The 14949-nt window shown below is 35.6% G+C and overlaps 1 protein-coding gene across 1 annotated transcript in view; it reads left to right on the top strand.

Annotated features, from left to right (window-relative positions):
• KPNA3 (karyopherin subunit alpha 3) overlaps positions 1–14949 on the top strand; it is a 48034-nt gene that overhangs the window by 27277 nt on the left and 5808 nt on the right. Inside the window, exons 3-15 of the mRNA XM_085060111.1 lie at positions 1173–1262; positions 1456–1485; positions 1576–1628; positions 1734–1829; positions 3879–3964; positions 6853–6939; positions 7346–7515; positions 8651–8695; positions 11252–11383; positions 12517–12645; positions 14310–14414; positions 14547–14618; positions 14724–14886. Coding sequence (XP_084916237.1) covers positions 1173–1262; positions 1456–1485; positions 1576–1628; positions 1734–1829; positions 3879–3964; positions 6853–6939; positions 7346–7515; positions 8651–8695; positions 11252–11383; positions 12517–12645; positions 14310–14414; positions 14547–14618; positions 14724–14886 — 1258 coding nt within the window. The remainder of the gene's footprint in view (positions 1–1172; positions 1263–1455; positions 1486–1575; positions 1629–1733; positions 1830–3878; positions 3965–6852; positions 6940–7345; positions 7516–8650; positions 8696–11251; positions 11384–12516; positions 12646–14309; positions 14415–14546; positions 14619–14723; positions 14887–14949) is intronic.

Below are 14949 nucleotides of genomic sequence, written 5' to 3'. Positions count from 1 at the left end.
CTTACCTGAAAAAAAAATTGCTTGGGAGGATTTCAAACTTGTTTTAAATTCTTTTTAAGATGTCTTAAAGGTAAGCAAGTCCCAGAAATTTTGGACCTGGGATTGCTGGATTTTTTAACATAGAATAAAATATTTGGGACCCTTCAACACACCATTCTGTTTAGAGGCTTTTTTATGTGTTACAAACAAAGTGTGGTATAATAAAGTCTCTTCAGTGAGTATTGTGGTTATCAGATAATTGGAGACTGAAAAGCCTGCCTTTCCTTGTAAGTGTAATAGATTTCTTCTAGGTGTTAGAGCTGGCTCTTACTCTTTTTCAGAATTTTGCTTCATTAAAGAATGAAATCTTAATGTGCTTATTAAAAAAACAAAACCAAACATAAAAAAGTGTTCGGATATACATACTGTACTATCATCTTCCATTGCCCCCTCTGTCTTTGTACCTCTAGATACTGAGCAAAATATCAAATCTAAAATTCAGAAGAGACTGTTTCATAGTTTTGGTATAATACTTTGAATACATTTTAAATTTGTAAAAAAAAGGTGTAAGCAACTGATGATTTGTTTTCTTTCTTTTTAAATTACGGTTTTATGTCTTCAAATTTGTTAAATTAAAAATGTTAAGATGAAATGCTAAATGGGTACTTTACCACTGAAAAGGTAATTTTATTCTTCTGTAATTCCTTAAAGGAACTAAGATGGGAGGGTGTTTTAAGTCAGAAATTAGGCTAACAGCATGGTTGGAAAATACTGCAAGTGCCAGTGTGCATGGAGCATGCTGCTTGACACACAAGATGCAAATAGATGTGATCAGGGAGCATCAAAACAGGTTTAACTGAAAAATAATCTTACACTGAAAAAGAATTTCTGTTATGTGTGGCTAAATGTTAATGTCATGCAGAGCTATGAGTATTGTAAATGTCTGTTAGAAAACCGATCCCCAAACTGTAAGTTTTAATTAATTCAAATGTCATGGATTGCCGTAGATCTGTCTGATTCGCAAGCTGCCAGATTGTTACAGCTGAAATACTGCAAATTCTATTTGCAGTTACAAATGCCTTTAAAAAAAGGCAATCTTACCTATAATTATGTGTTTAAAGGGTCCATTGTGTATCACCACCCTGTATTAATAAGCATTAAAAGTGGCTTTATTTTTTGTCATTCCTTTACAGAACAAAAGAGATGAACACCTTTTGAAAAAAAGAAATGTTCCTCAAGAGGAAAGCTTAGAAGATTCTGATGTTGATGCTGACTTCAAAGCAGTAAGTTCCCTGATTCTGGAATTATTTTTAAAACTTTGGTGATGTCTCTCAACAATGTATACTGTTGTCTTGCAGTTATTTGAAAGCAAATTTATGAACTGATACACTGTTAAAATAAGTTTGCTTGTATTAAATGTTAAAGAAAGAAATAATTTATCACAAAATTACTAAAACATTCTTTTTTCTTTTCAAGCAAAATGTAACACTAGAAGCTATACTGCAGGTATGTTACATTTAACTTTTTTTTTTTTAACTAGAAGGGTGTGTTCTGTGCATTTTTAATTTTTACTGGGTTTCTGTATTATTTTTTCAGAATGCCACAAGTGACAACCCAGTAATCCAACTGAGTGCTGTCCAAGCTGCAAGGTAAAAATAAAGATACAGAATAAAGATAAGAATAAAGATACAGAAACATGTTTTATACACATTTTTCATTATGAAAGTTTCTTACTTTTACTTTTAATTTCACAGAAAACTCCTATCCAGTGACAGAAATCCACCTATTGATGACTTAATAAAATCCGGAATTTTACCAATTCTGGTAAAATGCCTAGAAAGGGATGATAAGTAAGTATTCTTTTGAAAATGTTCACACCTTTATTGAAAATTTGTGTTAAAAAAAATGTCATTGTTTGAAATGAAAGAGAGGGTTCCAGCACCATATAATCTGACATAGTAGATCACATCCATGATGATAAATCACAAATTGTCCAGGAGTATTTATTCTACCGCTGAAATGTCATTTAATATTTTAGAGCTTGTTTGAGCATATCCAGCTAATGGAGAAAACCTTACTACATTTCTCATTGGTTGTGAATATTTCAGCCTTTTACCAGGTGTTTCTAAGAAACCTGACACAGACTTGTTTGTATATTTGTGTGAAGGCAGAGAACAGGCCTGGTTGTGAACAGGAGTCTTTTCTAGAATACATTTGTCTTTTTCATTAAGATTATTAGTTAAGTTCTAGTTTCTTTCCTTCCTGCTGCAAGGTGTGTTTCCTTCTGGCTCTCTGCTGTTATGTGATGGTACAACACAGTGAGCATGCTTTCTGTTTTGAGTCTTTACTGGAAAACAAGAGCTTCAGTAAAAGAAGATAGAGAGCATTGAGCATGTAGTTGCAAAAATTAGACTTGTAAGAAACAAAACATGCTGTATTCTACAAAGTTTGAGCCCCTGATTCAGATTGATGGGGATTAACACAATTAAGGTAAATATTTTAGCCTGTCTTTGATCTGAGGCAGACATAAAGGTATTTATAATATTTTCATATTCAGTGTTATTTCTGCATCTATGAGAGCTGGAAACTTGAAAAATATGGTTTGGTATTTTTGGTATATTTTGATGGCTGCAAAAATAGGAAATGTGAGTAGGTTTTTTTCCTAGCTTGTTTAATAAAGCAATTGCTTAGAAAGCAGCTGACAATAACATTCAAATCAGGAAAACATTTTAAAATGGGTCATGAATGCTTGTCTGCTCTAGAAGTAGATGGTTCGGTGCTTTGAAAATTCTTTTAATTTGAATTTTCTGCTAGTTTTTGTATGATTTACCTTTGTAAATGTTTGATAAGTGTTTCAAAATTGAACTCAACATTTTCTTAAGCAGTCCTTTTAATTGTGATTTCAATATCAGTAGAGTTAAACTCTGCAAAGACCTTTGTATAACAAATCATTAAAGATGTTGTTCATGTTATACTTGATAGCTTATCACAAGAGAAAGAAACAAGGGACCAAACTAAAACTAGAATTTTAATGCATTTGATCCTAAAATTTAGAGGTTTATAGGTAGCTGCTGACAGGTACAATTTGTTTTTACCTCCTGTTTAAATCTTCTGCAGTCCCTTCCACAATAAAACCTTAAAATGCTTTGGAAATTAATACACCAAAAAAAAAATTTAAAAAAGCAGGTACTTTGCCTATATATAAAACATGATTGATAAGGACACAAAAACCATGGAAGTGAAAAACAGTCACCTAACAGTAAATATTCTCTGTTCTTCCTAAATCCAGACACTGTTGTGCAAATGACCATGGGCTGTAAGCTCTTTTATAACTTCTACAACTCTTTACCCCTTAGTATTTACTTGAACAACAGCTTTCATGCAAACTGTTTTACTAAACTGCTGTTGGCATAGACAACAGTTGACAGACATCTCAGAAGATTTGTTCTCCCAGCTTTCATGACGTTTGTAACTAATTGTATCTGTCTTTAATAAGTCAGGTGTGATGCTGTCTTTTCGTACTTATTCTAGATCTTTCCCCTGTCCGTGATGGAGCAAAAAACCATCTGTATCCAAGTATACCAGCTTGCACTTGATTACTTGAATGTAATGTTAGAAGAATCAAGTTTGATCGGTTCCTTGGAATTTTTTTTTTGTTACTAATCTTAATTCAATGATGGTTGGTTTACAAAAGGTCATAGAATGCAAGATCTGTTTTTCTTGTAGCTTTTCTCCTGAAATGTCCAGGCTTAGATGTTGGCATTTTTTAAATTTTAGCCCACTGGTACTGCCTAAATGTAGAGTATTTCAGATGGATACAGCTGGTAATACTGAAATGAACCATCAAATAGTCTTCAGATCATGTTTCAACTTACTAATATAAAATTATTTCACTACAGTCCTTCATTACAATTTGAAGCTGCATGGGCATTGACTAACATAGCATCAGGCACTTCTGCACAGACTCAAGCAGTTGTACAGTCGAGTAAGTATTACTATTTTGGGTTTTTTGGGGGTTGGATGTTGTGGGGAAAAGCAAGTATTTGGATAACAGATGCCATTTCTTATCAATACCATATCAATACCATTAAAGTAATAAATATATGTTTGTCCTAAATATATAGCAAAGATTTCTACATTTGCTCTTAAACATTAATCTGCTTGTCATTGACAATTAATGTTAACAATCCCAGACAGGATTTTCCCATAAAGAAGGTAGAGAATGAGAAGGTAGATGATACAATAAGTATGACAAAAAATTTAGTCCTTTATCATTCCTGGTTTGATTTCTGAAATAATGTACCATTAATTGCTCTGTGGCTAACACCTAAGTTAGGAATTAATTCACTCTACTTCAAAGGTATGTTCATAAATCTTACTAAAGTTGTTCAATATATACAGTTATGTAAGGTTGCACATTTAAATACATTAAGAAAATTACTATCCTTTACTTGTCTGTATGATCAGTATCTCCTGTACACACATTTGTTGTGTGCTTTGATTTCTTGTTTAACCAGACAATGAGAAAGGAAAGAAACTCTAAAGTTAATTGAAGATAAATTAATCAAATTTTTCAGGATTATATATATAGCTTTTATGGATCAGCATACTTATCTTAAAAGAATCACCTTTATGCTAAATACAATACATTGTCATTAAATGGTAGATTATAGATAAGCAAACATATAAAGTGTCTTGACTTTCTCATTTTCATATGGGAAAATGGTGACTTAGTTATTTGATTTTTTTTTTTCCCCAAGTGTATGGAGCTGCCTTTCAAATCAAAATGCTGGTTTGCTTGTTTTCGTGGCTGATAAAATAACTCCTTAATAATTAGATTCTGTATAGTTAAGATATTGGAGCAATATAATAACAGTGCTTATCAGAATGAGCTTTGGATAAAAATCCAAAGGCTTAAAAAAAAATCAGTATCTTAAATTGGTTTCAAAAATTCCTGATGTGATTTGGGCCCCTCTGTTTTTAGTTTGCTTTTCTGGTGTCTAAGTACATTTGAAAACCTACTCCCAAGTTTTTTCTTCCTTCTCCACTTGTTCATTGGTTAGTCATTGTTTTCTTTCTTTTTTTGTGTCCCACAGTGTTATCCTGTTTGAATGAATCTAACAGAAAGGATGTTTATAGTATTAGCTTTGCAGGAAAAATCTGGGAAAAAAAATCTCAAAGTGAAAATTAAAAGCAGAACAAAAGTATGTACAACACAACTAAAAGCATTGTTACCTGACCAATTACTAGAAGTTCAAGCTGGGACATGTGTCTCCCAAAATCTGTTTAGTTAACACTTGAAAAGAAGAAAATGTACTAAAATGACTACAGAGAATCAAAAAGCATTTTACTCGTGAGAAAATGGATGGAGTTTAGTCTCAGAGTCTTGCTGCTTTGACTGGGAGATGACTAAGGGTAAACAACCTCCCAGCTCTTCTCCCTTTAGATAAGGAATGGCTTGAGGAAACAAAGCAATAGACCCTTGCAGCTCCAGAAGAGGCTGGTGTAGCCTTAATACAAAAGAAGGCAGCCTCCTGCAATCAAGAGGGACAGATGGTACTTGGAAGGCCCAGCACAAGAGGAGAAGTACTATATACACAGAACAGCTCTTGGCAGGAGCCAGTTTGGAGCAGAAGTAATTAATTTTTTGAGAGTGGTAGGTCAGATAACCTCAACTTGTGCTCTCTCAGGTTGTCCTCCTGCCTGAGTGGAAATAACTTCATTCCTGGTTTTGAAAGCATACCAGGATTGCAATCTAATATAAACTGCATAGTTGACCCTCTTCTCTGAAATAGGTCGAATGCATGTATGGCTGAATTGTAATCTCAGTAATTGTGGAGAAGGAAGCTAAAATATTCCACTTGAGCTAATGGAAGTGGGATGATTGTTACAAGAGTGAATGTTCTTAAGCAACAGTCTGTTGCTGTCCCTGCTAGGTTGTCAGTTATAGGCAATGGCTGAATCACTCATCTGGGGTGGGGAAGGAATTTTAGGTTGTCTTTATTCACCGCTCTGTATTTTTTTGGAAAATACATCAGAGTTTTTTGGCTTATTGTCATGTTACATTACCAACACAATATTGATTCACAGTTGCTCACAAATTGTGTTGCAATTTTAAAAAATTTCTGAAGCTATTTCTGCAAGATAAAATACTCTTAACAGTACATAAATTGATCTAGTTTATTCAGACTATAGGATGAGTATGATCATATATAGACATAAAAAATTACTGCGAGAAATGCTGTTTTTCAAACAGTATGGGCTTGTCTGAAGGAAAACAGTGCATGGGCATAGTAGTGGGATGGTTTCTTAGCTTTATTTAATACATTTAATTCACAGAGAATCATATCTAAAATCAGTACAGCTTCCTTAATTTGGTGTGTTGCTGGCATTACATAAGAGCAAATTAAAACGTGTCTTGGGACTGGCAGATGGATGTAAATCTTCACTGCATGTAGAAACTAACTATAGCCATCTCTTGGGAGGAAGCTATTTTCTTAAAGATGTGAAGTGCGTTTGCTCAAGTAGGCATGTCATTGTGCCTGGTATGTGTTGTGATCTTAGATAACTGGGAAATCTGAATTACCAGGACATGAAACCTCACACCTACGTGCTTGAGGGTCTGCCTGTCACTTTGAGAAATACAGGGAAATGTTTAAATGCGGGGGGCATTGTTGTTTAATAATTCTGTTCTCAAGTCTATTTTTTCCTTCTCTAGATATATACAGAAATGTTTATCTGAGGTTTTGTGTACTCTTCATAGTAGAAACATGTGTGAGGCATGGTGGAGAACATATTTTGTATAAATCAGTGAAAATGCTGCTCATGTACCAAGATCCAATATTAAATAAATCCAATCTTTGCATTCTGCAGATGCAGTACCCCTCTTCCTGAGACTACTTCATTCACCACACCAGAATGTTTGTGAGCAAGCTGTCTGGGCTCTCGGAAATATTATAGGTAACTTATTGTTTTAATGATTTGAATTCAGGGAGCATTTCATTTTAGAACTTGACTTTTTGAACATTGACATTATCATAAGAGACTATGTTTCCTCTGAATTCTGTGTCTTGATATAATTTTTTAAAAATATATAATGTGGCCAGAATTATGTATGTACCTCCTGTTTTTTTCTAAATAATTGTATCACTTGCTGTGCAAAATATTAACAGAATAAATTTTGTGTTTCCTAAAACATACATACATACATAACTGTACGTATGTATATTTAATTAAATATGACCTTTTAGTAGTAGACTGTTGGTGAGGAAACATAGAATTTCAGTATCCCAGCATGTCATTGCATACATTTCAAGATTTTCCATTTTTAATGTAATTTCTTTTGCAACAATTTTCATTTCTGTAGGTGATGGTCCTCAGTGTAGAGATTATGTCATATCACTGGGAGTTGTCAAACCTCTTCTGTCCTTCATCAATCCCTCCATTCCCATCACCTTCCTTCGGAACGTCACATGGGTCATTGTAAATCTCTGCAGGAATAAGGACCCCCCACCGCCTATGGAGACAGTTCAGGAGGTAAATAAAGAATTATGAGACAGAATGTGTTATACTCTGGGCTAGAGGCCAAATGTTTTACATTGTCATACTATGAATTTTTGCATGTTTTTTGTCACTGCACATGTCTTGTGCCACTTACCAGTTGTTAGATGAAATAATTTGACCAGTTTGGTGGTTCTTGCTATGGCTGTAATACAGGTATTTGTAACATCTGGGAATAAGACTGAAGTGATGAGCTATACATTATAATGGATACAACAAAAAATTAACACACTAAAAAGCATTAAAATGCTCAGAATTACATGTTTTCACTAAACAAAAAAGGCTACAAATGTGATTCTGTATGTAGAAGAGTTCATATGTAATTATTTTCAGCAAGAGGAAGTGTAAGTAAACTATCACATGTAGTGTGGTTTGTGTTTTGACTTGGTGTGAACACGCAGTCAATGCCAAGTCCAACCTGAGCAGAAACCCTGAAAATCCTTTTAAACTGGTGAACAGAGCAAATGCTCAGTTGATAGTGTAGGCACAGTTAGTGAAATGGAGCTATTTGACTAGAGCTGAAGTTGCAAGTAAAGTTCTTGATTTTAAGATAAATTCAAAAGTGTAGATAGAGTTTTCAAAGCCATCTAAAGTATGATAGTGATGGCTATGGTATGATAAAGTATGTTAATAACTAAACTTTATTGAACTTTTTTAAGTGAAGCAGAGAAACAGGGAAACTTACAAGTAATGCTTTACGAAATTAAAAACTCTGTTTTAAGCAGTTTTTTATTTCCTCCATATGCGATTATAAAAAAATAAAACTTTAGGAGGTTTATATATTGGTATTAGGCTAATAATTTTTATTGTGTGTGATAACAAAGCTTTAAAAATAGCAGGGGGGTGTCTTATCTCTGTTACTTGCTTGTTTTCCCTCAAAATAGAGTCTACACTCTGTGTCTGTAATACAGTACTGTCTCATATTTTTACAAATTTTAGATATAATACACGTATTTTAATACATACTTTGAGGGAATAACCAGCTGCTGGAAAATGTGTGATTACAGTGTACTAAAGCAGACTCAAGCTAAGCTTTGTGATTGCAGCACTTGGATTCGTAATTTTACTGCCAGTTTTGTTCTACTGTAATGACTGATGGACTTCTTTTCAGATTTTGCCAGCATTGTGTGTTCTCATTTACCATACAGATATAAACGTAAGTAATTTCCAAAGTTTTAGATATTTAGATTGTTTTCTCTAGAAAGATAATACTGCAGGATTGTGTTAAAGTAATAAACTTGTGTTTGTGTGCTAATTTATGTATAATTAAGTTCATAAATGCACAATTAAATATGGAGACTAATGTAATTGTAGTCATTCAGAGCACAGAAAAGAAAGTACAAATACCACTTCTGAAATACCTTTTGTAAAAAATGGCATTTTTTATCCTGTGCATTTGAAATACCTTTTAAAAATCCTGTCTTGTGGAATTGAGCACTAAAAAGTTAAAGTGCCAGCTTTACCTCTGCTGCACTTTAATTCTGCCCCAGTTTATAATTTTGCGTAGGTGATATGTAATGTATGTGTAAAAAAAATTTACATGTAATTCTATATATCAGTCCTGTCAAATGTTGTGATCATAAGGGCAAATCTGACTTTTGTAACCTGTTGGGTGCCTGACTTTGCAACCTGTTTCACTAAAGAAATCACATGTGAAAATACATTTAAATCAACAGCAATAAACTATTGTTTTGTGGCACCTTTGGCAACCTTCAGGTTTTAATACTAAACTTTCGGTACTTCTCACATTCCTGATTTATGGATTTACTTGTATTTTTCCAAGTAATGTCCTAAGGAGTGGGCTTACCTCATGAAGCCTTATCTATTGGGACTTCAGAACAAAGATCTGTGCAACGAAGGAATATTGAGCTGCTTTTCTCCTCCTTCTCCTGTCAGGACTTTGTAATCCCTATAATGATCCTTTAGTTTAGGGAAGAAGGAACTGAACCCTTGAGTTGGGTTTGGGGATAAGATAAAGCATAAGGTCAGTGGGACTGTCATTTGTTACTTTGGTAGTGTACTAGTGGCGTCTCTGCTGCTTTTTTAATGGTGAAGTGGGCTTGGCTCCACAAAATATTTGTACAGTTTAATCTGGGATTTTGCCAGGGTTTTCCCAGTGTATGGTGAGTGGGAGACAGCACATGGTGACTTCTCAATGCGTAATTTAGACAAGGCTGAATGGAATTCCTAGCAAAACCAAATATACTTCTAACCTGTAGGCTCTTTTTCCCTGCCAAGTTTTAGAGCTTTTGCAAGCAATGATTGTATGCAAGCTTATTGATGTAGGTATAAGACTGTGATGCCAGGTTTTGACTGATCTCAATCAGGGTGTCTGTCATTTTGATCCTGAGAGTCAGGTGCTAGTTTGGAGGTACCAGTCTGGTCCCAGCCTCTCTGTACTGGAGCAGCAAACCTATCTTTGGAGATGAGTCAGTGATGCAGGTAGGTCAGCCCACAGTGCTGTGAGTGCTTCTGGCAGCTGCTGCTCTTGTCACCAACAGGGCTGTGGGGCAGCAAACTGGTGAGGCACCCTCTCTCACTGCTTCTGCTGCCATAGTGGCTCCACTGCAGCATGTTCCGCTGTGCTCTGCGGCATAGGAGCTGAGGGCAGCAGCAGGCTGTGGCAGGAAGGCCTTTGGGCTGTGCTAGCTGGTGTCCAGAGCTGGGTGGAAGCAGCCTGTGGGTCAGGACTCTGAAGTCCTTGCTATGTTCTAGTACTGCAGTAGTCAGCTGTTTTCATAGCTGGAAATCTTAAATGGGTATCTGTTTTAAAACAGACTAGATCTTGGTACCTCAACAGATCATGTCCTTAGTGGGGTCCAGGTTTCTTTTCCTGCAGTTCCTAACATCATCTCTGTGTGTTATCCATCTTTCTGCTGGCTTTGTTTCTGCTTCAGGTACTATGTTTCAATGACTAGCTTTTGTACCTGTCTTTTTTGAGGGCTTTCTAATCATCCTTATGAAGTCATCAGTGAGTTAGTATTTTTTTTTTCTTTAAGATTCTCAGATGGCCCTGCATGATAGGCATTTCTCTGTGGGTTTTGCTTTGTTTGAACACTTAAACAGTTGCCACATTACAATAGTTGCTAGTCCTTTAGTTGGTATAAGAACTCCTTTCCTTTGCTATGTTTTTTATTGTTAATATGAAGGCAGAAAAAGGCATACATCCAGAATGGTTTGCAGTATCACTTGAGAACTGTGCTGTGGATCAGAAATGCTAAGGTGTCAGGTGGATTAGAGACTAAGGGAATTCATGTATTCCATTATCATAAGATAGCACAGCTAACAAATTACAGTAGTGCTAAGGATGCTGTGTTGGTATTTTCTTCAGAAAGTTGCTAGCACAACTACTTAACCTGAGCTGGTTGTCTATATTGGGAATGCAAATCAAGCCCAACAGTTTACCTTTGTGAGATGATGTGTGCTGTCACTTTGTGCACCAAAATGTGGTATTTAATTAAAAAGTAATTTGAGAGGACATATAGAATTTACTCTGTTGGAACAAATGGCCCTGGTTTTCATAGTTTTACATAATAATCTAACATTTTACTGATTAGGTCTCATCATAATCATGTTTAAGTTCTTCCAATAACTACATTGCATGTTTTTCCCCTTTTCACCCCCAGATAAGTGGAATGTTGTTCACTAAATTAAGCCTTCGTTATACAGATCTTTGTGTTCAATGGTGTACCATGTTCTCTCCAATTTGTAGATTCTTGTGGACACTGTTTGGGCTTTGTCCTACTTAACAGATGGTGGAAATGAGCAGATACAAATGGTGATTGATTCGGGAGTTGTACCTTTTCTAGTTCCCCTTCTGAGTCATCAGGAGGTTAAAGTTCAAGTAAGTCTGATTCAGTTGCATTTGAATAGTACTTCGTATGCTGTTTGCTAAAAAAATGTGCCTTAGAGTATTTATTAATGGAGTTAGTGAGATGAACATTTGTAGCTACATTTTGTGCAGATGAAACCGAAGAAAAAATGTTACCTACACTGGGGAAAAGATATGAAAGAGAAAGAAAACTCAAGCAAAACAGTACTAACACAGTTTTAATTAAAGTGACAGGTTAAACATTAACTTCCATTGTTTGATTACCTGGGGTGCATTCCTTTCTTAGTGCTAAAATGTTTAATGACAACAGCTTTTATGTTTTCCAGAATTCAAGTAATAAGCACTCTTTCTGTTGCTCCATACATGGTTGTGCATATTCTATAAGAATAGCTCATGGAAATCAGTATTTTGGGACCTTTAGAGAGTTGAAATATTTGCAAATGCTGAGTCCTTTTAGTAAAGTAAATTTGTAATTAGCTGTGAACTTTCTTGATTAATGTCAAAGACAATGGGAAACTAAAAGGTAGTTAATGTGTACTTGGTTTTTTATAAACCATCTGCTGTAATACAGAGCTCTTTTGTGTATCTGCATTTGACATGTTTTAGTTTGTACTGTGGATGAGATTTGGCTGTCTTGAAATTTGTCAGACTAGTTCACTTGATGAAAGAAGTCTCTCCAGTGTCCTGTAATTTATAAAGCATTTACTGACCAATACATAAAGATGTAAAGTCCCTTTCTGAAAGTCACCTGAGACTCAGTAAGTAGTTGAGAGGTTTTGAATGCCCTATTGGGGACCTCAGAGGAGAAGTGAGCAACCTCAGCAGGCATAGTCAGAGCCTAGAAGCTGTTTTTGGAATTGTGACAGATCAGGTACCTGATGAGTTAATCTTCTCATGTTTTAATACTCTTTTAATTTCTAATCTTTGCATTTTTTTATTTGAGCTGCAGTGCATTTATTCCATGATGTACTGTGTCTTTGATGAAACAGTACCCATTTTTCTGATGTAGCTTAGAGGATGAAGTGCTATATTGTATTTTGCAGTGTTTTTATAAAGAGACATCTTAAAATTATCTTTGTTATAGCATAAGTAACAGCAATGTCTTTAACATGCAATTTTTTTTCCTTCCCACTTTGGATATTCAGACAGCAGCACTGAGAGCAGTAGGCAACATAGTAACTGGTACTGATGAGCAGACACAAGTTGTTCTCAATTGTGATGTTTTGTCTTATTTCCCACATCTCCTGACGCATCCAAAAGAGAAGATAAACAAGGTATGATTTGCTTCTCCCTAGCTTAGTATTTTTTTTTTTAAGAAATGAAACAGTAGCCTGTGGAATATTACAGAAGAATTTTCTACAGCTGATATTTCCGGCAAGTGAGCAGTTTTGTATAAAGATGCGGCCTTTGAGGCTGGTGCTTAATTAGGACTGAAACCAAACAGCCATAGTGAGTATCCATGCATTGGTGTTGATGCTTCATGCTTTCTTGGAGGACTGATGAGTTTTGCTTTGGAGTGTGATAGTTTTTATTTTCATTTGCAAAGTGAGTAACTGGCTAACTTCAGTTACAGTTTTTCATAATTTTGGCTGAGTCCAGTGAGTTGCATAAGACTGAGCCAGTTTTCCCACTCCACATTTTCATAGTGAAGTTTGTTGTCTTGTTCATCTTCACCTTCAAGGGAGGAGGGTGTACCACTGTCCTTTCCTGAATAATGTCTCTGCATTTCGTCTCCTTACTTTTGGCAGAAATAACTTCACTGCTGCAAGGATTGGGTGGAATAGGGAGAGTTTGATGAAAGTGATCAGTGCCTCCTTTTCCAGAGCTGTATTTCATGTTTATTGCTTTTTAGATTCATTATGCCATCTTCCATTGCAAAGATGGTCTGGCTGAGGAGAAGGTTTTTTGTTTAGATTATGTGATTCCTCCATTTAGTGTATCATTGAGGAGAAAGCTAATTGTGAGGAATCTCTGTTTTTTGAGGCCCTGTCAGCTGTGAAGATCTCTGAAGAAGTTATCTTTGACAGTCAAACTGATGTGATTTATTTTTGCCTGTCCATTTAGCTCTCACAAAAGAATGACAAAGAGCTCTTTTGAATGCCAAGGAATTATTTTTGTAATAGAGAAGTTTAGAAATGCTTTGAGTTTTGTTTCAACTCTATATTGTAAGAGGCCAATAGAAATAAAAGCAAGATACACATCCTAGACAACTGGGAACCCATTATGTTTTTTTTCCTGCAGTGCTTCATAATTGCCTACTTGCCATGTCTGTCTTTTACTTAAGATTGGAGCATTTTAAAGATGTTCTGGATTGCCATGACAAGTATCCCCCTCTGTAACTGGGAATTTGTAACTGCCATGCGATAATTGGTAGCTATGTGGATGAAGCTCCTGAAGGAGTAACTGCTGAGCAGAGTCACAGGACAGAGTGTCCTGTGTGATACTTGAACGACCTTTGTGGGCACCACTTCATGTTTCAGGAAGAAAATGGGAGGTGAAGTCTTCCTTTTATCTTAACAGAGAGCTGCTACTGAGCTGTCAGTAGTGGGATTACAGGCTAAGTCCTTTTTTTGTGATGCTTTACCAGTTTTCCTATTTTTCTTGCAAAACTGATTGAAAGTTTAAAGCTTGTCTGACTCCAGCAGTGCAAAGTGGATATAAGATTTATATCAGTGTTGTTCCTGACGTACAGAGAAGCTCCTTATGTAAGAATCTGGCCCCATGAATCAATCATATTAATTTTACATTGATTCCCTGTTGTCCTGCACTAAGCAATAAAAGTTCGTGTGCTGGAAGTGCCACTGAGGAGGAGGCCTGCTTAGTGATTGGTCATGGTGTGATTTTAGGTTTTGAGGTAGTTAGGTTTGGTTGAATTCATTTTTTCTTCTGCTGACTAGTTTTTAAAAGTGTTCTGCTTTTTTGCTTTGTCCCATTGTAGGAAGCAGTTTGGTTCCTTTCCAATATCACAGCAGGAAACCAGCAACAAGTTCAGGCTGTAATAGATGCTGGGTTAATCCCCATGATCATACACCAGCTGGCTAAGGTCAGTCAAGCTATCAGCTATACAAGTTGTCATCCTCTTTTTATAAATCTGACATGACGAGTTTGTGATTTTTAATAAGTTTGACAGATGTTTCCACGCTGATTTTAATGAGCTATTAATTTTATTTTTTAGGGGGACTTTGGAACACAAAAGGAAGCTGCTTGGGCAATTAGCAATTTGACGATAAGTGGGAGAAAAGATCAGGTATGTGTAATGGGATTTCCCGTTGTCACTGAAATGTTGCACATACAGACATTTGTGTAAGAAGCACAATGTTGAAAGCATTTTTTTTTGTTTTTAATTATTTAGGTTGAATACCTTGTACAACAAAATGTAATCCCACCATTCTGCAATCTACTCTCAGTAAAGGATTCTCAAGTGGTACAGGTGGTACTTGATGGCCTGAAAAACATCCTGATAATGGCTGGTGATGAGGCTAGCACAATAGCTGAAATTATAGAAGAGTGTGGAGGTAAGAGCTTATTTGAGTTTTTAAAAAATTAATTTGCTGGATGTTAATTTACCTTCCCCTTGC

The sequence above is a fragment of the Lichenostomus cassidix genome, chromosome 1, assembly GCF_008360975.1.
Source record: "Lichenostomus cassidix isolate B80296 chromosome 1, HeHo_3.0, whole genome shotgun sequence".
NCBI classification, from domain to species: Eukaryota; Metazoa; Chordata; class Aves; order Passeriformes; family Meliphagidae; genus Lichenostomus; species Lichenostomus cassidix.
The sequence above is the reverse complement of the archived record's forward strand: the minus strand, read 5'-3'. Positions and strand labels throughout refer to the sequence as shown.